General features: G+C 36.3%; 1 protein-coding gene and 2 pseudogenes across 1 annotated transcript; 2 read left to right on the top strand and 1 right to left on the bottom strand.

Annotated features, from left to right (window-relative positions):
• The first annotated feature begins 7087 nt into the window (after nt 1-7087).
• LOC120210179 lies at nt 7088-10313 on the top strand (annotated as a pseudogene).
• Nucleotides 10314-10767: 454 nt separating this feature from the next.
• Nucleotides 10768-13329, bottom strand: LOC120210178 (SWI/SNF complex component SNF12 homolog). The gene is made up of 2 exons (XM_039208964.1): nt 11524-13329; nt 10768-11008 (listed from the first exon to the last, which is right to left on the bottom strand). Exons 1-2 carry the CDS (start codon nt 13029-13031, stop codon nt 10936-10938), a joined length of 1581 nt encoding a protein of 526 aa, XP_039064895.1. The 5' UTR covers nt 13032-13329; the 3' UTR covers nt 10768-10935.
• An 8268-nt stretch (nt 13330-21597) lies between these two features.
• Nucleotides 21598-23209, top strand: LOC120210177 (annotated as a pseudogene).
• The last annotated feature ends 1466 nt before the right edge of the window (nt 23210-24675 follow it).

Raw genomic sequence — 24675 nt, 5'->3', positions numbered from 1 at the left:
AAGAAAGCTCTCTCATTTTATTGAAAAGGGTAGTATTTAAGGATGTATTTTTTTTCTTAGGTAAGGTCAATGTCCCTTTTTTCTGGTATTCAATCTTGATACTTTTGTCAAAGATGTATAACTTTAATTGTAAAAAGCTTTTAATATAATGATACTCAAAGAACTGCGAGATTACAAAATTGATTTAATGCTCATAACCTTAAAAGCAACACATTTTTATTATGAAAGTGGTGGAGAAAGGGACAAAAACATGTTCAAACAAGACGTTACGAAATGAAAGGTACAATAGTGGTAGATAACAACTTCCACTTCCCCATTATTCTTTGGATATTGGATGTATAATCAGACCAAGATCTTTGTTGATACTTGCCCCCATTTCTTGATCATTTCTTGGGTAGCTTCTTTGGATGAGCTTTTGGGTACACAAATCCCAGCTTTCCCTTGAGATATTTCTTGATCAAATCCTATCATTATCTTTTCTGACTGTCATTTAGATTCAGTTTGAATTTCAAGACCAATCTCTTTAGTGGCAATAGTTGTATCTTGATTCTGAATATTTCTTGTAGTTGTACCTGGAGTAGCATTTTCTTTTCTTTTTGGATTGCCTTCTGATTCTCTTGATTTCAAAAAATCTATCATGGATGTTTTCAAGGTTGTATCTGTCTCGTTTCTTTTAAACATGTAGGCCAGTCTCGAATAACTTTTCCTTTTGCTCTTTCATTGCTCATTTTTGCATCTTCTTTTATCTTAAGAGAAGTATCGAGAATTATATATGCCATACATATTTCATCTTCCTTGGCTTTGTCTTGTCCTCCATTTGTTTTGATACTATCAACTTCATTTCTGTAGTTGACTCTCAAATGTTTGATCAAAATGGATTGACTGTTGGCATCCACTTCTATAACTCCAAGAGTTAGAAGATCTTGAACTCGTCGTTTGAAGTTGCCACAATTTTCAATGGAGTGTCATCGGATTCCAGCATGATACTCATAAAATACCCTTTTATTATTCCATCTTGGATATAGAGGTACCAAAGGTTTAGCCAGACATGGGGAAATGAGTTGGGCTTCATGTAATTTGGCATATAATTTGCTGCATGGGACCAAAGGAAAACAGGGCAGAGATTCCCTTGATATGATTGTTTCTTTGCTATTGCTTTCCTGAAAGTGTTTGCTTTGAAGACCATCATCTTGACTTGAAAATTTCTCTTTTTCAACCAACTTTGGTTTTCTGAAGAGCTTAGGTTTCCTATTTTCGAAACATAATAACCCTTTTGCCATAAGGTCTTGGACTTTTAATTTTAGCATTATACAACTTTCGGTAGAATGACCAAAATCTCTAGAATGATAATTGCATGGATTCTCCATATTTTTCCAATTTGGATGCAAATAAGTACTAGGAGGAATGAGTGTTACAAGACCACTTTCAAAGAGAAAATGTAGCAACTATGAATACGAAATTAGAATTGGAATGAAATGTGTCATCTGTTTTCCTTCTTTCATTTTTTATCCATTTTCAATGGGACTTGTTCCATGTTTCTCTTTTTTGTACCAGCTTCAATGTACATGCTATCTGTCATATTTCCTGATTTGTGAAAATGGGTTGGATTTCTATATTCCATAACAGGTTCTTGGTCATTTGTTATCATGTCACTGAAATCCAGACTTTTTCCTAAGGCTTTCATCTTTTCATGCTCAATTGGGTCTTCTGACATTTTTCTCCATATAGCAGAGTAACCATCATACTCTTCATCTTATACATTTGCTCCCGGGACTCAGCTTAGAACATTCTTGTTTCTTCAAGCATTTCTCGTTGGATTTCCACAAGTTGTTCCTGGATTCTCTCAATCCTTCCAACTCGAGCTAATGTCCTATTCATTGCTTTCAATCCCTTTTTAAGACCTGCCCCTATTTTTCAGAACTCTTGATTTCAAAATCTTTTACTGATTACTCTCATGCTTTCATGATTGATACATGTTATCATGTTATGCAGAACATGATTGTGAATATAAAATGTATATGTAAATGCATGTATGAAAAGGTGCAATTCGAGAGTAATTATCTTTAAACAACTTCCAGTGAACACAAAAAGGGTTTTATTCAATACATCCAAAGATCATTACATATAAGGGATAACTTTCCGTCCTAATTTTTCTATCTCTTTAAAGAGCCATGTTAATTTCCATTTATGTTCCTGAATCATATCATCATCCTGCTTCAGCTTTCTTTTAAACCCATCTAAGTTCACCAGCTTGTGGGCTACCTTGCTTGCTTGACCAGCAATTTTCTTAAAGTCATCATATTTTTCTTGAACCTTACCTGCCATTTCCTGAAGTTGCAAACAATATTGTTCATTTTCCTTTATCAAAGAACATTTATGTTCAAGAAGTTCTTGTACCAGATCTCCATAATCATCCACCATTTTCAGAAATGTGTGGTTCTGAGCTATAGTAGATTTTAATTCAGCATTAATCTCATATTGATGAATCATGTATGAAGTTTCCATGTTGGCTATCTCCTTCTTCAATATCTGACTTTGAGCTTAACATTTTTCTAAATTTGTGATGGATGCATTGTATATTTCTTTAGCAATTTGAAAGTCATAGGAGAATTTCTTTGTTTGATCCTCATGTATCTTTTTCCATTTCTCAGTATCACTCTTCAATTTAATGATTCATACTATCCATTCTTCAGGAGTATTTCTTAATCCAACATCTTTGAAGGTTTGACTGACTTTTCGGAAATCATCAAGCATGGCTTCGACCTCTGTTCTCAATTTCTTGTTTTCGTCTTTCCAAAAACGGGCTTGAGCTTCATAAAATTTTTCTCCCTTGTGACTATTTCTATTGATGTTCTTACCATAAAAAGCTTTTGGTACCAGTCTACCAGGATTTTTGCATGCATACCCCGCAATTATTTTAAAAGCTTATTCAAGATATCCTTATTTGGCTACTTCACATCTTACTTGATCATGAAACCTTTTGTCCATAATGAAAGCCTTTGATTTTGATAACTACTCTTGAATCAACACCCTTTAGTATGTCATGATTATGCAAATGCAAACAGAATAATTAATATGTGCATTTTCAGAATATATACAAAAACTGGTTAGTAAATCACATCCTAACCTCATGCTTTCCATGCTTTGTTTGGAAAAATAACCTAACCATATGATTTCTAGTTCGCATGCATTTATTCATAAAATAATAATAAATAAATAAATCAACATGTTTTTCCCTTGTGTACTTAATCTTACAAGACTCAACTTAATCAGGTTAAGCTCCACCTAAACTCCAGTTCTAGGTTCAATTATATGTTGGGTTTTGGCTCTAGAGTAAGAAGGGTCAACGAATTGTCCTTTGTTGGTGTCCACTTGGACTGCCAAACCCTTAATCCTGGTTCATTATAGACTTTTGGATTAAGTTCAATTCGAAGGAACACACTTCCTTATGTCCATACGGAGGTGAAAACCACACGAGGAACATAAGGTGTGAGCTCAAAGAATGGTCCCCTATCCCATACGGAGGTGAAAACCACACGAGGGAATAGTTTCTCATTCACTTAAATAGGATAAGAACGGGGTTTTAGCTCATGTCATGAATGCAGTGCACAGTGGGTGAGGAAAAACATAAAATAAAATACAGCCTATTATTTTATTCTAATGACCTAAAATTAAATCTGTACATACATAAAAAAATAAAATTTAGTAAAATAATTAAAATAAAAATCAAAACAAATTTATTATTTACTGCAAAGATGAATAATTAATAAATTGGTGGCTGGACTCTTATTTTTAAAAAAGAAACCCCAGCAGAGTCGCCAAGCTGTCGAGACGTTTCTCTGCCCTGGCGACGGAGAGTGCAAATAGTACACCCCAAACGGTGTAACTAGTCTCGAAAAAGTAAGTGTTTATCATCCCTGAATCAGGATAAAACACCAAATTATAGAGTCGCCATCAATTTTTTAATTTGGTGAGATTGGTCACCAAAATGTTATATTATTCTAATAAATTCCTAAGAAATATTATTAAAATAATACAACTCGGGTCTGCTTTACTAGAAAAATGAGTTCGGGAGTCAGTTACGTATGGAAAAGAATTAGCATTCCCACAACGCCCAAAATTAGTACCGATATTTATTAATTAAATGTCTTTGCAGTAATTATAAATTTTTTTCTAAATTAAATAACTTAATATGAATACTGAAAATTTAATATTAATATTATTAATACTATTATAATATTTAATATTAAAATTATATAAATTATGTTAATATGTTATAATAATAATCCTAAAGTAAAAATACTAATATTAATTAATTATAATAATAATTAATGATTAATATATAAGATATTAAAATTAATTTACCCAATTCGAAATAATACTATAATTATGCACTAATTATATAATTTAACCTAAATTAATACAAGATTAAAATAGAATTTATTGATATTTAAGGACTAAATATATAATTTTACCTAAAATATGTGCATTAATATGGTAAGGACTAAAACATAAATAAATAAAATTAAAATATCAAATTAAAATAGGAATAAACATGTTTTCGTGACCAAATTGAAAGGCTTACAAATCAGAGGGACCACACGTGTAGTTTAACCATGCAAAAATTACAAAGATACCCTCCCTAAAATGACGTCGTTCGGGAGAGGGTATTTAAGCCCTATAACCGACCCTCTAAGGGCCATTCTCTCATTTCCTCGTTTTGTTTCTCTCTCAAAGGAAAAAGAATCTCTCTCTTCTCTCTAAATTCCCTCGTCTGAGGGATGACTACCACCGGCCGACCACCTTGTTCTGTCGTTATCCGCCACCGCCGGCCACCACCCATGGTGGTCGAAAAATATCAAACCTACCTAAAATGTAGATCCAAACACCCTCGTTTTGAATCCGAGCCCCTTTTTTTCTAAGAACCCTCAGATCGTCCTAGATCTAAAAAATCTGAAGGTTTTATTTTCAATTTCGCGGTGGTTCTTCGACGATTGGGTAAGCTTCTGACTCTTTCTCTTTTCCTTTCATTGCTTGCTTGGCTGTTGTATGGGTACTTTCTCTCTGTTGCTCTTAGTACTGCCTCTTTCTTGTTCTTGTCGTTGTTTGCCTCTGTATCTCTTGCTTCTTTTTTGCAGGATCGATCGAGTCTTTATATAGGGCTCAGTGGTGCTTCCTTCAGACCGGTCACAAAGGTGCCCTCCGGTGAGTCACCAAGGCTATGGCGGTGACTCACCTAGAGTGATGTGTTGTACGACTAGTATTGATTCTTCTGGAGAGTTCTGGAGTGCTCTGGTGAGATCTGGAGAGACGGCAACGACGTGGCAGCCTTCGATTGGAGCTGTGGAGGCTGTGAGATGATAACCCTATGGTTTATGCTGGATGGCTTCTGGACCCTTGATCTGCGTTGAGATCGAACAGTGGAGAGCTGTGCGGCGTTGGAGAGACATGTGTGAAACCCTAGCAGCACTGCCTTCTCTTGTGCCAGCCTGATGGAATTTGGGCCTGGCTGAGTTTGGGTTTGTAATCGGTTGGGCTCGGGCTTGGTTATAATCGGGCCTATGTGCTTTGTAATCTTGAGCCTGTGTGCCTTACTTTGTAAATCGGACCTTCAGGCTTTATAAATAATAATATTTATAATATAATATTATTATATATAATAACGTAGATATATAATAATCGTGAATAAAAGATGAATGTCTTATACTTGAAAACAAGATTGTGCAAAGCCAAAGAAGAGGAAAAAAGAAAGAAAATGTAGATTTTGTTTACCTGCAGAAGCAAATCCAAGGAAGAAGAAGAAAATGGAAAACAATAGAGGCTGCTGCATCTTGTGGATTGAGATAGAGGTAGGGAACACCATTAAGCTGACTATATATATATATATTATAAAATGTTTTCTATGGTTGCTGATATTTGATGCCAAATATTATTGACCTTGAAAGTCTAACACTCACATGGCCGTTGCTATTTATAATTGATATTTTTATAAATTTGCCAGGAAAATGGATATTGGATTGAGTTTTTATAATTTACCTTTCTCTTTGATTTTTTCCCAATAAATTTGTTGATTTTATATTTGAATTAGTGAAAATAAAGTATCTGCATTGGCAAAAGCATTTAATTTGAAGTATTATAACAATAATAAAATTTGTTGATTTTCTATTTGTTGGTTTTTTAATACTACGAAATGATTTGAAAGTAATATCCATTCAGATTTTTTTAAATTATTGATAATGTTTTCACATCCTATAGAAAGATTAACATTGTCTTCTATCAATTGAATTCAAATAAATCATCAAGCTTGAATAATTAATACACTTAATATTTTCATGCAATTCTGTAAAACTTGCTTATTCATTGTTAGGTATGGCTCATAAATATACCAGTAAAGAGGACAGGAGATGGAGCGGAGTGAGCGAACATCAACTGTCCTTACAAAGAAAGTCTCGTTGTGGGGTTACGAATTATGTGGGTTGGGGGTGCGGGGGCGCAGTCCCCGCGGTACGGTACAGGGTTAATTTTGTAATTATGTACCAGGGTTTTCTATTATAAATAGAGATGTAACCTAGACCTAAAATATCATTGAATAAAACTTCTAGCGCCGCCTAGGCACCGAGGACGTAAGCACATTGTCGAACCTCGTAAAATTCTCGTGTTCTTTCGTTTTCTTTACCCGTTTTCGTCAACATTCATAAATATAATTAAATAATATTATTGTTTGAATAAATTTATTTGATAAAATAACAAGTATCGACCTTGTAAAACAGGGGGCGTTACTTCATTTCTGTGGATTCCATGAAAATTGAAGACCCATATATATACTTCCAAAACTTTATTTCCAATAAGAACACCATTTGTAATTCTGTACTAAATAAAAAAAAATTAAAGCTTTATCTTCGTTGTTGAAGTGGGTCCTACTCAATGATGTACGGTGGATGATAGGTCCATTCCCTTTAAAGTTGTAGCCTCGTTATCACCAAAGCATTTTGGGAACTACGCTAAAAAGCCAGCAGGCACAGACTGTATTTCTCCGTAGCCTTTATATATATATATTTCGATAGCTTGGGTTCGTATTATCATCGAGATTCGAGAGCATTCCAGTAGAAGAATAGAACAGAAAGAATGCCAGGAATAAGTGGCCCTTCTGATTATTCACTAGAACCGCGCCGCCATCCTTGTCTTCAAATCAACGCCAAGGCCAGTCAGTTCTTTTGTTAATGGGGTGATTTGATTAGTATTGATGTTAATAACCAGTGAAAACCCGATTCATTATGTTATAGTTTATTGTAGATTTTTTTATTCAATTTGCTTTGCCTATTGAACTGATTTGGGCAAGGGCCAAAATGCTTCCTTTAATCCAAAAGGATTGCCTTTTCCTTGCTTAAAATTTCCATTGCTACCTAAAAAGCGTGACTTTGTAGGTTATATTAGTCATGGATTAGATTTTCAATGAGTAATTCCTCTTGTTATTGGCTTCTTTGGTGCAGGAGCCTTTTAATGCCGAGCCACCGCGTTCCGCTTTAGTTTCCTCTTATGTTACTCCAGTAGAGTTGTTTTACAAGAGAAACCATGGACCAATCCCTGTAGTTAATGACATAGAGAGGTTGAATACTAATTCCTTGTTCCATGCTATCACTTGTTTGTGCTTTTGAATTTGGTTACTTCTCTGGGGGATTGTTACTGACTTCAAGCATTTGTTTTCGAAAAAGCAGATATTGTGTTGATATTAGGGGTTTGATTGAAACTCCCAAAACGCTTTATATGAGAGATGTCAGGTGAGTGATAGTGATAGCATTGTTCGGTGTACGTTTCTTCCTTGATTATATTGTACGATATGTTAGTCAGCTTTTGGAACAATGAAATGAAAGTTTCTGTTTGTCACTAACAGAATGCTGGCAAAATACAATGTCACTGCCACTTTACAGGTATGATTTGTTCCATAGATGCTGTTGGACTATGTAGCACTATGATCATTGCATTTGTTCACGGATTTGGCTTTGGTGATTTATTTAGTGCGCGGGTAATAGGAGGACTGCATGAGCAAAACCAGAGAAGTGAGAGGAGTTGGTTGGGATGTTTCTGCGATTGGAAATGGTTTGTTTTATTCATCTCGAAGTTGCAATGGGTTTGTCAAATTTATAATTCATTTGTATGCACTTGTGTAGTGACTTGCATACGGAATTGTGAATGAACTAGAGCTAGCTTTAGTTCTTCATAATTTCTTTTGATTTCCCCCTAAAATCTATGAAAATTTTCATGTCTGTTCTCTAATTTTTGGTATCCATATCTCACTTCATATTACTGTATAGATGTTCTATTATAGTTGGTTTTATATCGTCTTTATGGCATTTCAGCTGTCTGGGGTGGTGCCAAATTGGCTGATGTTTTTGAACTCATTGGGATACCAAAGTTAACCAGTTGCACTCGATCTGGTGGGAAACACGTTGAATTTGTGAGCATTGATAAGTGTAAGGTAGTGCCTTTCGCCTTTTGAAATTCATTGTTAACTTTTCTGCGATTCAATGGCCATTTCTGTCAATACGAAACCATCACTTCATATTCTGCCTTTTTCTTGAAATAAACATAGGAGGAGAATGGTGGTCCATACAAAGCATCGATTCCGCTTAGTCAGGCCACAAACCCTGAAGCAGATGTTTTACTTGCTTATGAGATGAATGGAGAAGTAAGTAAACTTCTCTCAGATGATGGTATTCTTTTCTACGATATACTTTTGCTAACTTTAATGATCGGTGGTGGAAAAATGAACATGAATCTGAAAGCCTGGAAAATCATGAAGCCATCAGAGTCCTTGTTGACCAAAGAAGGTCAGAATAGAACCTAAGAAAATTTGTAGCTACCTGAACCCCGAAAACCCACAAAGAAAATGAACTGCACTAAAAAGAACCCCAAAGTCGATGAGAATGCTAAAATGTGACATCTTACATAAAATCTAGACAATAACTTGATTAGGCCAACATGACTTGGCACTTCCAACTCAATGATCGTTGATATTTTGACAACCGGCATTGACAATGACTCAACGTCTTTATCTCAGTTAAGTATTCCTTTGTTTCACCTCATATAATGCTTATTTATTATCTTGCTATCATGCCAAAGCCTCTCAAGAGGGATCACGGTTTCCCTTTGAGAGTAATTGTGCCAGGTGTTATAGGTGCTCGTTCTGTAAAGTGGCTGGATTCTATCAATATAATAGCAGAAGAATGCCAGGTTGAAGGGTGATTCAACTTCATGTTAAAATTGATTTATTGCTCTGCATTGCCATCTGATGATTGGTTTCCGTTTACAATCTTGAAGGGCTTTTTCATGCAAAAGGACTACAAGATGTTCCCACCATCTGTGGATTGGGGTAACATCGACTGGAATACGAGAAAGCCACAAATGGATTTCCCAGTTCAGGTTTTCACTAGATTTTGCTTAGATTGGTTTACTCTTAATTCCATGCTAATGTCTTAAGGCAGGACATTTAACACCTTTACTTCCAAGTTTTCCGGTAATCCGATTTACTATGAAGAACTATGATATAACACATTAATATTCCAAGAAGCTTCTTTTACATATTAGTTTCAGTTGGTTCTGAACCTGTTGGGAGGATTTTATGCGTCAAGAACCTGTGTTTAATGCTGTGGTTCTCTACCTTTCCATTATCAAGAAAACTTGTACCAGAAACTGAATTTGCTTGAATGCGGTCCTGACTAATATTGGTTTAATTTATTGTTGGCAGTCTGTGATTTGTTCTTTGGAAGATGTTCAGCCAATAAAACCGGGAAAGGTTTGTTCCGATTGCAATCATAGCTATATAAATTTCGGGCGTGTGTAAATATGGTTATAAGCTGTCAAAATGTGATGCAGGTAACAATTAGTGGATATGCAGTAGCAGGAGGCGGCCGTGGAATAGAACGAGTAGATGTATCGATTGATGGTGGAAAAACCTGGATGGAAGCAAGTAGATTTCAGAAAACCGGTATCCCTTACATAGCAGATCACATAAGCAGTGACAAGTGGGCATGGGTGTTATTTGAGGTCACAGTTGATGTCCCACACAGTACTGAGATTGTGGCCAAAGCGGTAAGTCACCTCTCATTTGATAACAACATCGCACTTTACAAATTATTGTCCGATCGTGAATTATATTTTCCTCTGAAGCGTCTTCTTCTCTTTATTAATTTGCAGGTAGATTCAGCTGCAAACGTCCAACCTGAAAAGGTGCAAGATATTTGGAACCTAAGGGGGATTCTAAACACTTCATGGCATCGAGTTCATGTCCGTGTCGGCCACTCAAATATGTAAAATGAACCCTAATGGGACAGTTTAATAACTTGGCTAGCATCCTGAGATTTGGCACACGCTTTACCGTTTCTTTCGTTTAAAAGTAATTCCCCTGGGTTTATTCCTTGTACTGTTTTGGTGGATTCTTATGTATTTTCAAGGTAACATAAAGTTTTGCAACATGGTTCCTTCTTAACATTTGCATGATTTCACATCATGTGTTATATTTACATCACGAGTAAATTAGGTTAAGAAAAATATGTATCGTTCTTACTTGGCTATGATAATAATTGACCAAATATAATAATTGGGGATTTTCAGTGGTCAATCGGCATTCATAAACACTGCATTTCCATGATATAAACCAAGAAAAATTTTGGTCAAACCAAGAAAGAAGCCATGAATCTAGCATATATAATTTCAGTTTTGAACAAAATATAAACTATCTTTCTAGCTAATTTCTACTATTTTTAGGGGGAAAATTTTTGAAGATATTTATGCCTGAACAAGCTACTTCCTTTTCAACATTCCTCCCAATTGCCATCCAACAACATTACAATTCTATTCCCATGTCTACTGTTGATACATGAATTCAAATCAATGAAAGAACATTTCGGGTGCCAACTATAGCTTTGGAACCATGATTCAAGTGCTTCCCGGTGCATCACTTCCAGCAGCTGGCTTGCGATTCAAATAACGGATAACAGCATCTTCGACCCTGTTAGAGTCACCAAAAGAGAAGCTTGATTAATCTTCATCCTTCACAAAGACTATTATCACCACTATTGTTCTCCAAAGGTCTTCTATAAGGAATTAATTTAGAGAAAGCATGTGAAAAGAGTGGACTACCCAGACCAGCTAACAAATTTATCTAGTATTGAAAATTGTCACTCAAAATTTTTATGAGTAAATCTCAAATCTTAAACAAGATGCCAAGTATGGATTAAACATATATAATGACTGATTTGTCAGCTGTCTCCAGCAAAAGGGGGAAAAAAACAAAGGAACAGTATCACTAGTTCACTACTACACCGTATTAGAGATAAGATGCAATAAGGGGGAAGGGTCAATCAAAGACTCAGGTTTCTAACAGATCAATCACAATACAAGATATTATCATTCATCAGTTGAATTTACTGAATATCTTAAAGTGATAGGCTAGGTTTTAAACTTGAGGTAAATGATCCGAAATTCAACATTAACAACTTCATCTAAACAGAAAAATGAGCTTACCATGGTTGGTTGAAGAAATCTGATTGTCGCTCTTTTGCAGCACTTCGACTAGCTTCCCCAGCTACCATTTTCACATCCAGGCTCTGAGACTCAAACAATGCATTAATAAACTCCACTGGTGATTGACTGAAACCTAAAAAGAATGCTCGCCTTCTACGATGCTCGTGAATTTTCCTAATGGCGCCACATATTGCTTCATCACAAGCCCCAATCTCTTTGCTCTTCTCTGCATTTGACAAAAGAGCAGAGAGATCCCTCTGTATGGGAAAGGGCACATCCACTAACTCATCATAGCATGCAGTCCCAACAGGACTATTCCCAGAAAGCTTGATCTTATGCTCCAAATGGATGGGAGGTGGAGGAGACAAATGATGTGATATCTTCTGTGGAACCATGATAAATTTCACTTTTTCTTCCCCAAAAACTTTAAGAAGTGGTGGGTCACAATTAAAGAAAGACGGATCATTTGGGTTTTGAAGTTTTCTAGCCTTCACATAATGCCAAATTGCAGCAATAATTCTGGGGCGTGAGTCAACCTCAATACCAAGGACTTCCATCAAAGCTGAAGAAAGCTTTAACTTCTCAGGCACGTAATTCATTTCCAACCTTATATTCACAGTGAACTCCTTATCCCCTTTTCTCTTCACCTCAAAACCTTCATTAGGGGTAGGTGATCGAGCATGCTCCCATATAATGATATGATTATCTGGGTATAGTTTTTGGTCCAGGGAAATTGTCACTCTCTTGAAGAAAGATGAAAACTTTGGGTATGAAGAGTTTGTTTTATGAACAAACCCAGGTTGATCTGGATCTACTCCATCTTCCAGGATTCTCCCAATTATCTTAAGGGTCCACGTCGGAGGAGGCTCTGCATTAGACTTCTGTGGAATAGTCTTAATCTGATTAGCAAATGTGTTGAAAACATAAATTCGAAGAGTTTTCTGAACACAAGGTGGATTCTTAACTGCTTCCTGAATGTCAACTTTTTTCCTAGCTAATGCGGCGTCAACAAGTGCCTCGAACTCAATAAGATGGGTATACAAAGCAGATTTGGGAAGAATCGCCGCCACTCGATCTTGTAGTTGTTTGTCAGGAAGCTTTTGCTTCTTTCTACACTCAGCGGGTGTAAGTTCCATTGTTCTCAATGTTGATATTGTGTTCATCATGGGGACGCCAGGAGGGTGCATGGGAAGCTTTTGAAGGATCCTCTTTGCATTTGCACCTCCAGGAGTAGACATGGAAGGTGAAGACGAACCTAAATTCCCAATGCCAGCATTCTGAACCTGGTTAAGGGACAAACCTTGAGCTTGTAAATGCGCTTGGAGTTGAGCATGAGCCTGAGCCTGAGCCTGAGCAAGGGCGTGAGCTTGAGATAGCTGATACTGAGCTAGTTGTGCTTGTGGGAATCCAGGATTTCCAGGCATAGGAGCAGGCACCATCCCCGTATTACCAAAGGGCGATGAAGACGCCCCAAGGCCTTTTGGGGGATTATTCCCACTCATAGACATTACTAATCTAATTCACCAGGAAATCTCAAATATCCACCAAGATCTAAAACATCCGCAACAAAGTAAATTGCAAGCTATCTCAGCAAACATCCACTAACTAAGAACACCCGAAAAAGCAATAATTCCCTTCAAAACCAAACCTTTAGAAGTTCAACCCTAAAGGGCACCTGAACCCCAAAAAAACCCTAAATCTGCAAAAATATCTCAAAGGCGCTGAACTTGAACTAAATCTTACCCCCCAAAAAAGCTTCTAAATATGCAAGAAAGCGGAAATTAAGGGGAAATAAAGATGAAAAGTGCAAGAAATGAAGAAATGAATTACAATACGAGATTACGGAGAATAGTAGAAACTTGAAAGAGAGAATTAAAACGTTAAATTGAAAAAAGAAAGGGACAAATGGCAATGATCTTACGAAAGAGTTAAAAGATTCTGCCCTTTTTTTCTCTCATGTTGAGTCTTTTGTCCCCATTTACCAAACATTAATATGCGGGCCTGGATCCGGACCCGACCAAGAAAGGACTGGGCTTAGCCTGCTACAATCTTATGGGTGGACTTAGCTACCCGACTTGTTCTTTCAAAGTTTTATTATAAAATTAGGTAAATTATATAAAATAGTCACTAAAATATAAATAAATTTTCTTCTCTATTAAAGTTTTAAAAAGTAATAAAACGTTATTGTCACATTAAGCTCCAGCAGGTGACTAACAAGAGTCAAACCTCACAAATCGGCGATTTTCCCGATATATCACCGGTGACTGGTAATATTATCGATCTAACACCGGTCAGACTATATTTTTCGATCTAACACCCTTAGCAGTAAAGCGCGCCCCCTGCACCGCGTTATACGATGATTTGGCACCACGTGGGGTATAGCGCGCCCCCTGCACTGCGCTATACGGTGAGCTGGCGCCACGTGGGTATAGCGTGGCCCCTGCAGCGTGCTATACACCACGTAGGGGTATAGCGCGGATCAGGTACCGCGCTATACCTTTACTCCTAATAATTTTATATAGCGCAGGGCAGGTACCGCGACATACATTTACTCCTGACATAATTTTATATAGCACGGGGCAGGTACCGCGTTTTGTATAACTTTCCTTGCTATAAATACCATTCTCCGTCGGTTAATTTCTCACATATCTCCTCTCAACTTATAAATTAATACAACAATTCCGTCAACGAGTCAATAATTATGGCAATCTTCTCATATTTTATTTAGAAATTCGTGCGATTTTTCGTTATAAGGTAATTTTGTTATAATTTTTTTTTTGTTTATTATGATTATTTGAAAAAAATTATTATACTAATTATTTTCAATTAATTTTTGTGTTTGTAAAATTGGAAAGCGGGAGTATACGTCGAAATAGTTTTGCGGTGTAGGTAATAATATTAAATTATATTATTTAATTTATTTACGTTGATGTGTAAAAATTTTATTGTGTTATATGATTGTTCATATATAATTTATTAAATCAGGTTTGTTTCATTTTTTTCCAGATATAATAGTGTCGCACTTTTAAACTCAAATAATGGCGCGACTTTCAACTATTGTTTATTATGATGGTGAAATTCGAGAAGATGAAACCGGCATTGTTTTCGTATCAAATGAGCGTGTTAAAATATCATTCAAGAGAAACATAACTCTTGAGGAGCTTATAACGAAGATTTCGAGGAAGATTCATGTTGGAAGTAGTAGAAGAGTGTCGTCGCTGCAGTATAGATTTCCAACATCATTGTTGCCATTAACTTATACAGCGTTCGAACTTTCGAACAATTATGATGTTGAAATGATGGTTGAAGCTCAAAGTAATTATTCAGACGCCGCTATTGAGATGTATGCATATTTTGTTCAAGTGCGTGTTGTTCGGGGTCAATCATTAAGCTCCCACTATGGGCTGACTGAACAAGTTGATCAAGTTGACAGCCCGACGACAGTAATGTGTAATGATTTTAATGCCATAATGGGGAGACATTCATCAGCAACTCCTTACGATATGTACCAAGGTAGGTCGACGAACAATCCGTATGGCAACATTGCGTCCAGTTCAAGGGGAAGGCATTCATCTGCAAATCCCTTTGACCATAATATGGAGATGCCATCGACGCAACCATCTGTGCAGTTTCCATTTGACGCGATGGCTTCAAGCTCTAGGGGGAGGCATTCGACTACGAGCTTTTTCAATCTCAATGTCGATATGCCTTCCAGTTCAAGGGGAAGGCGTGCAAGTAGTAGGTTCTTTGACCTAAATGTGGAGAGCATGGAGGAACCATCATCTCCACCAGAAGAACCGTTTCGTGAGCCTGGTGCGGATGGTGCTGAGACTGGACTGTTCATTGACCCAGAATCACCGTAATTCAACTCCGATGATGATGAAGTTACAGGAAATGTGGCACAAACTGACCCTCCTGCACACATGTATGAAGCTGATTATGGTGCAATGTACGGGTCAGAATTTACGGATATGCCTCATCTCGGTGACTATGGGTATTACTCATCAATAAATAATGGTGAGTTATCTTTAGGCATGGAGTTTTCAAGCAAAGAAGAAGCGATGATGGCTATCAAAAATTATAATATTCGTAATTCTGTTCAGTCCAGAGTAGACCGCTCCACGACCGAAAAATATGTATGCTACTGTGCCCAGCGCGAAAACGGATGCAATTGGATGGTTCACGTATCGAAGAGGAAGAGGAAAAACAACAGATGGAACTAACAGTATACAACGGTCCTCACATGTTGTGCTGGAGGGGTCAACCAAAATCATCCCAACTTGGACTCTGAAGTGATATGCCAAGCCATCATGCCCATGGTCAAAGCAAGCTCTCATATAGCTATTGTAGTGTTGATTTTAGCTATACAATCGCAGTATGAGTACACTGTCTCCTATAAAAAAGCTTGGTTGGCAAAACAAAATGCCATTGTCAAACTTCATGGCGAATGGGATGCATCTTACAACGAACTTCCAGGTTGGTTTAGGCTGGTTCGAACGTTGAATCCTGGGATAATTGTGGACTTCGAAACCTCCTATGCATACCATAATGATCGAGTTCTTCGCGATCGATGCCAATTCTACCAGGTTTTTTGGAGTTACCCACAGTGCGTTAATGCTGTCAAATTTGCAAGCTTGTGGTCCAGATCGACGGGACTTTCTTGTATGGAAAATACAAGCAAGTTTTATTTTGGTAGTTGTCCAAGATGACAATCGCAACATTCTTCCAGTTGCTTTTGCTCTTGTCGAAGGAGAAGATACAACTTCTTGGGCTTTTTTCCTCCGAAATTTACGTGCACATGTTATCACGAGGGAAAACATCTGTGTCATTTCAGATCGCGGAGCTGGGATCAAAGCATCAATGGAGTCTTTGGGTCCAATGTGGAAACCACCCTTTATCCAACATAGGTATTGTCTTCGACACATTGCCGCGAACTACCATGGAAGATACAAGAAGAATGATGAGTGTCAATTAATTGTGCGCATGGGTAAGTGAAACTTAGCAAATTTGTTATCTTTCGATCGTTTTAATTTTTCAAAGACAACAAGTTAGTAAGTTATATATGATCAGGTTACGAACTACTTCCTCGAACATTTGAATCAATGTTTCAAGAGTTACAGGCGAAGAACGAGGAAGGATATGATTACATCAGCATCATCGATAAAGAAATATGGATGAACGCATATGATGGTGGTATCGATATGGACACATGACGACCAACTTGGCAGAGGCAATCAATTCAACCTTAAAGGGTGCACGTCACTTAGCTGTAGCGGCTTTGGTAAAGATTACATATTTTTGTTTGGGGGCGCTTTTTGCAAAACTTGGGGGACAAGCTCAAACCTGGATACAAGGCGGTCATGTCTATCACCCTAGATTAGTTGCAGATCTACAGAAAAAAATTGCTGCATCAAATGGAATGTCTGTAACAAGCTTCTCTAGAAGGCATGAAATGTTTCGTGTCACAGAGTTACCGCGACCTCTTCAAGGGATTGAAGCTATGTCGTTAAGAGTAAATCTAAGGGACAGAACGTGCGACTGCGGATTTTTTCAAGCTCTGAAGTATCCATGCTCTCATGTGATAGCAGCTTGCTCGCATACACGTCAAGACTATAACCATTTTGTGGATCCCGTATACCTACTATATGAAGTTTTTAAGGTATACGAATTTGAGTTTCCCCCCATAATTAATGACAAAGACCCTGATGAGGTTCAAGATTGGCTTTCGATTGTACCAAATTCGAGTTTATTGAGGGAGCGTGGTCGTCCAAAATCCAATCGAATTCATTGCGATATGTATATTAGAGAAAGATCTAGACAAGACAGAAGATGTGGGTATTGTAGAAACCCAAGACACACTAGAAAAACATGTCCACTTATGTTGTCATCAAGTAACAATTGATGAGGAAATGATGTATTTTATTATCAAATAAAAATTCTTCTACTTTAATTTGCATTTACTTCAAGTTAATGTCATTTGATAATCACCGATGAAGATTAAAAAAACAAACACAATCATTAAATTTTAACAAACTAATAACAATAAGTATTAAATGGTAAATGATAACCAAATTACAATAACTGATATTAAATGGTAATAAAAAATCGAACTGAAATACATTAAAAAACAAAATAAAGTAAGTATTAAATGAGAAATAATAAAAAATTACAATTTAACAAAATAAAGTAAATACAAATATAATAAAAAACAAAATTTATCGATGCTTGCGACGCGAATGTGTTCCGCAGGGCGGTGGCTGTCGGTCTCGAGGAGGATTTCTTCGTATCACTGGTTCTGACTCCTCGCTGTCATCATCATCACCATCGTCGTCGTCGTCGTCGTCGTCTTGCGCAGGTACATGAGGAGCTGATGACGATGAAGCACCTCCGTAGAATAAGGACCCTGGAGGTGTATGACTGACTATCCCACCGGCCTGCGAAAACTGGGAAAAGTCATAAAACTAAGACATCGCTGAGTGTGAAAACAGTACAGGAGGCGGTGTCTGTGTTGCGACCATAGGTGATGAGGCTGAACCCGCCAAATATCCAGCATATGAACCCCAAGTCGAGTCTGTAAACATATACCCATAATAGCCTCCAGGTCATCTGTGACGGTGGCGGTGGTGGGGTCATAAAACTGGGTGAAGGCGGCGACGGCGGCATCTGGTAATGGAAAGGCAATGGCGGCATCATATATGGTTGTGGCATCATATATGGCTGCAGTGGCTGCTGGGAAGGTCCTGCTGGTGCAGCTGAGGATGAACCGGAAGCACCTACTCTCCATTCACGAGTCGGGGGACGATGGTGCTGTGTCGGTGAACGTCTCTGTCGACGTCGTGGAAAGGTATGCCCTCGTGCATCCTCGGGAAGTAGAAACGATTTCCCGTTACTGTTGAACCACTCATAATAATCCTCAGCATACATCAAGAAGTCAATAAAAATTGGCTCTCTACGTGGAAGGTGCCGATGTCGATCCTCCCACAACACGACCCACTCATGATGCCTCACCAGCCAATCTGTATCTGTCTTGCCTTGTCTATCTAAGCTATGCAACTCATCCATATTGCGAGGTGCTTCCGGAATTGGTTGAAATCAACCAAACTGCCGGAGAACGCGATTAGTGGAGTGCCACTCGACGATCGCATAACAGATCAGAGGGACCATCGCCATCCAAACATCTAATGGACCCCTCAACTCAGGTGGGATCACCTCCCTCACATCATCAGTAGAATATGTCACCCATTCAAACTAAAACAAATAATATATAATTTTTATCAAAATAATAATCTAATTATATAATTATAATCTAAAATCGATTTTTAAACATTAAAATTCATACCTGTGTGCCAGCCTTCTGATCGATTAGCACCCTAATCTTTTCTAAATCATCAGGTAGCTCCTGATGATTTTTCCTATCAGTAGACCACCTATTCAAGGAAAAAATTTGTTATACGCTGTATAAAATTATTAATATACAAAATCAGTTTTATAATTACCTCAGAAGTAGTGGAAATACGAATAAGTTCTTCACAACGGGACATAAAAAGGGCAATCGATACCATGCCCAAGACTGCAGCAGCAGGAGACATCCGCCGATAGCATTGCGCCTGTAGTCAGTGGCTCCACACATCTCCCTGTACAGCAAAGCCAAAACTGTCGAGCCCCAACTGAATGATCCGACGAGACGAAAGTCGCTAAGATGTCGCAACCACATGCAATGAACTAGGTTGCGCGATTTGTCTGGCATCAGCAACCCTCCTATCAGCTGCAGTATGCATGCCCGTGCATACATCTTAACCTCATCTTAGAGGCGTCTGCGCTCAACTCCCGAAAATTGGCATCTAACCAATTTAACGATATCCTACCTCCGATAAAATTTTCAGGGACACGTCCTAGACTATCCCGACACAAACCAGTCCAAGAGCCGGAAGCTATCCCCGATATCATATCTCCATCCACCGAAAGCCCCAGGTGTATAGAAACATCCTCAAGCATGATCGTGCACTCTCCGCACGGAAGATGGAATGTGTGGGTCTCCGGCCTCCACCGCTCTACTAAGGCAGAAATCATGTCTGGCTCTATCTTACAGTGACCCTGATATCTACCTATGTAACCGAATCCAGCCTCTACTAAATACGGCAAGACACGACTGGGTATCACTAACTTAAGATTCATAATAAAAGGATCTAATACACGGTCCTTCTCATAAAAAAATAATTACAAAATTAATTCTTAATCTAATAATCATGCATTAAATGAATAAACTAATTATTAATAAAATTTAAATTAAATTAAAACGTTAAAATGTTACTGTATCAGCAAAGTATCGAGATATTTAATTATTAATATAATAATCGTGCATTAAATAAATAACTAAATATTACTAATAATTTAAATTAAATTAAATTAAAACGTTAAAATGTTACCGTATCAGTAAAGTGTAGAGATATATGATTTCCATCCGAGCGAAGTAGACTGCCTTCCATTATATATCTGCAAAAGAATTATATTAGTAAAATATTAAATAAAGTAAAAATATAATAGTAAAAATATTATAAAATATACCTTAAAAAGAGAGTATTTGAGAGAAATTTAGAGAATTTGAGAGAATTTGGTGTGATAAAATTGATTGAGAATGGGGGTATTTATAGGGAGGAGGGGTCGGTAGTTAGGGGTATAGCGCGCCCCCTGCACCGCGCTATACCCCACGTGTCAGTTATACAGGTATAGCGCGGTGCAGGGGGCGCTCTTTACTGCTAAGGGTGTTAGATCGAGAAATATAATCTGACCGGTGTTAGATCGATAATATTACCGGTCACCGGTGATATATCGAAAAAATCGCCTCACAAATCATATGATATTTTTTAATAAATTATATTTTAATAATGAGAGGATGTCATGTGATAGATAAATATCCAATCACCAATAGTTCTTTTTTAAATGATCTTGAACATCATTCTCCACCCTTTAAGATCTACTCTAACTTGTACTAACCGTAATGGTTAATGATTATTGTTATCTCTTAAGATCTCAAGTTTAAGCACTAAATATATAAAAGTATGAGCGTTCATTATTTAAGTATTGAGAATCTTTAATAAATACTATTTTATATTCATCCTAGATTTATAAAAAAATATTTTATTTCTTTAAAAGAGATCTAATTAAAAAGGGGTTTCAACAACTTGATCAAACCGAAGCTTAATCAAGATAGCGAAAAAACAAAAGAGTGCCAAAGTACGAAAAACAATTCCTACACAACCTGTGCCAGTAAAATATGTTATGCTCGTATAATTATATATAATTCCACTTAAATTTAATTTAATTATTATATGACTTTTTTATAGTCTATGATGATTATAAGATAACATATGTTTATAACATTTCTTAATTATTGATAACGCGTACATACTCACGTACACAGCTGCTTGAATCTAAGGCTTTTAGGGAAAACAACATTTCTTTTATAATATAGTATTTGTTTATAATATTTCTTAGCAATTGACAATGCATACATCCTACAAATACAATTATTCGAACTCAAAATCTTAAAAGAAAAAAAAAAGATTCTCTTAAAATATTAAGAACACTCGATAAATTCTATATATCATTTTTTTTATTAATATAGGGTAAGTACAATGCAATATATATTTAAAAATAACTCTTAATCTTTTGAAATTGAACGCTCACACCCCTGATATTTATAGTATTCAAACGCAAATCTTCAAAAAAATAACAATAATTTTTTTTACATGTGATCACTTGGTTCGTGTATATATATATTTTTAAACGTAGTATAAGTTTCCCTTTATCATATATATTGGAAAAATAGTGTGAAAGTCGAACACAACATGCATGATTAAATAATTTTTATTTATTATTGTCACAGTAATTTTGTGATTGAATACTACTTGGACCCAATCAAAACTTTATGACCGAAAGTTTCTTAGATAATAAAATCACATAAAATTTAGCCCAAAACCTAATAGCCTTCGCAAAATAAGCAAAGCCAATGACCTTCCCCTATTCACAAAACTGAAGCTCATCCCTTCCAAAACAATGGCTGCTCCATTCTAAAACTTCATCTCCTTCCTCTTTCCTTCCACTACAACTCCACCCTCGAAAGCTCCACCTTTCAACAGCCTCTCACTCTCTTCCCCAAAACCCAAAAATATTGTGATTTCAGTGTCAGCTCAAGAGGATCAATCATCTTCAATATCCACTGAATTATCATCTGTTATGTCCCCCTCTCTTGCATATGCAAATACCCTTTTCTTCAGATCAGCTTATAATGTTCAGGTTATTATGGATGACAATGAGCCTGAAGAGAGGCTGCTTAACAGGTTCAGAAGAGACGTGATGAGAGCTGGTGTTATTCAAGTGTGTAAGAGAAGGAAGTTCTTTGAGAATAAGCAAGATGACAAGAAAAGAAAGTCACGCGAGGCTGCTAAGCGTAATCGTAGAAGGTAAAGTCCCCCTTTTTTTTCCTTCTTTGTTGGCTGTCTAAAATGAAGAATAACAAAGTGAAAACAAAAGAAGGAACTTTGGATAAAGTTTCTTATGTTTAGCTTATTTTGTTTGGATTTTTGTTCAATTGAGGAGCATTGATCTTTATTTTAGTTTGGAATTATTTTTGTGTGGATTCTGTTGGGGTATTTGTGTATTAGCCATAAAAATTGAAGCTTGTGTGGTTTTCTTTGGTTGAGTTGAGCTATCTCCATGTAATTGTCTTCCAAATCCTAATATAGAATGAAGATATAAAAAAATTCGCTATTTAAATTGTATTTGTGGTCACTTATTCGATGTGCTGTGTTTATTGTGGTTGCAGTCACTTATTTGTTGTGTTATGTTTGTTGCGGTTGAGATCGCTTTTTCGTTGTGTTATGTTTGTTGCCGCTACATACACCTTGATTTCCTTTTAGATTACAAGTTATTGTAAAACGTAATAATTTTAATTGTCGTAATAGACAGCACTGTTACTGCAATTGACCATTACTTGTAACTGTTGATGTTTCACACCACTATTTTTAACAATAGTAGTTTTGGGGGGCGCTGCTCTATCGCAGCCGTTGTTCCACTATCCTGCTATTTAAATCCCAAAATTGAGCAGGTAGCAAGTTGTGTTCAAGAAAAGCATGTTTTCAAACCAACATGCATATCAAGACATTATATCTCTTTGCTGTTTTGAATATCAGTTGAATGTCAGGCATATTTATTGTTCTTATTGACTTTAGGATCAATGTTCAATCCTTTTTTTTTTTTGAGAGGCATTGTTGTTCCTGTGCTGTATTCATTGGTTAATGATGTTTCTTCAAGTAAATGCCATTGCCAGAGGCACCTGTTAATGATGTTTCTTCAAGTAAATGCCATTGCCAGAGGCACCTGTGTTCATCTTTAGTTGGTAATATCTGGTTGAAAATGATTAGTGATGGCTATCTTCGCCCATGCACTATAATTTAGGCGTCCTCAAGCAAGATTCTCACAACTAAACAGTCCACAAAGAAGAGGGATGAAGATAACTGGGACATGCCAGAATTGATCACATTTTGCCATGCATTTCATCTTCTAATCTCCATCTTTGATTCTTTTGGGGGCATTGTCTCTTGTAAGTTGCATTACAATCAACCTCCCCACTTGAATTGCGGTTGTAACTTTTAATGTGTGTGAAGTAAAGATTTTCATTCTTTAATCGATCCTAAGGCAGTTTGTCCAATACATGCATGAAGTTTTATTCACTTATGTTTTCCTTGTTCTTTTTCCTCGTTCTCACACCGAGTTGCAAATGAGACTGCAAAAATTCTTGTTCTTAGGCATGACAACATCATCGTCTCCGAAAATCCGTTGAAACAAGACAGCTGAAAAACGAGATACTGCTTGAAGTTATGTAAATCAGGTGCGTTTGAAGAAATTGGAATTCATGGTTTGCTGAACGAATATTTTGCTGAACTTAAATGTTTAAAATTTTGTTTCATTTAATAATTTCTTTTTTGACTTTAATTTTTTTCTTTAATCATATAAATTTATAAAATACTATTTAATCATTGAAAACTAATATGATTTCAATCCAGCAATTAGACAGTTCAATGTTGTTCATATCCAAATATAAATGTCTAATACCGCTTGATTTTAAACCATTTAAATTATAACATTTATACTATTTACTTATAAATACGATTAATACTAAAATTAAACAAAACTAAAGAAAATAATTCTAATTACTATTACAGCCTTTTTTAAAATAAATCTGATAAAACAACCTAACATATATAATGTATATGCCACTAATAAGTCAAAGTTAGGATGTCTTATTTGATACTATCGGTAGGTTTGATTTTTGCATAAGATGCTGGCAAGCTCCTCACTTAACGATCTCTACTTTATTTGAACCTACTCATAAAAATCATCACGCAACTAAAGTGACATAAAACCATAAATTTCATTGATATAAAAAACAAACTGTAATTTAAATAAAAACATTAAACTTCAAATCGGGCTAGTCAAGCCGTTTTTCCTTCTGAAATCTGAAAAATCATCTCATAAATTTTATTAAAAATTATGTAAGTCATCATTAAATATCATAAATCGGGCTTAACATTCGAATATATTTCATAACTTTCTTTTCAAGTTTATGTTCTTTTCTTTTATATATTGTCATAACATTCACACTTACTTTTATAACCTATTGTATATGTAAGAGAATATAAGATATATGAGTTTAAGGTGCGCACTAGGCACAACACGATGTCAAATCATAACTGAAACTGAGATATGATGCACTTCAGTGAAATCATAACCTGAGCATCAACGGTGTTAAACATTGATACACGAATGTACCAAAGCTGATATGATAACTGGTAATGTATAAGCACTCACTTAATGGCATGTCAAATGTACCCACGACTCTAAATGCAACATACAATGGGTTTATATTTATCATCATAGAATCATTTATTAATTTGTATATGATAACTGTAAAATATCTAATATATGTAAATATCTTATAACTGTAATCATCTGATATATGTAAAGATCTGATAACTAAAAACCATATGATAACTGCAAACATTTAGATTTTATCATCATAAATATTTTACTTGGGCAGTTCATACCCAAATTCATTCATAAAGCTTGATGAAAAATTTTATAGAAATATTT

The sequence above is a fragment of the Hibiscus syriacus genome, unplaced genomic scaffold (assembly GCF_006381635.1).
Source record: "Hibiscus syriacus cultivar Baekdansim isolate YM2019G1 unplaced genomic scaffold, ASM638163v2 tig00109916_pilon, whole genome shotgun sequence".
NCBI classification, from domain to species: domain Eukaryota; kingdom Viridiplantae; phylum Streptophyta; class Magnoliopsida; order Malvales; family Malvaceae; genus Hibiscus; species Hibiscus syriacus.
Note: the sequence above shows the minus strand (reverse complement) of the source record. Positions and strands in the feature narration are given on the sequence as shown.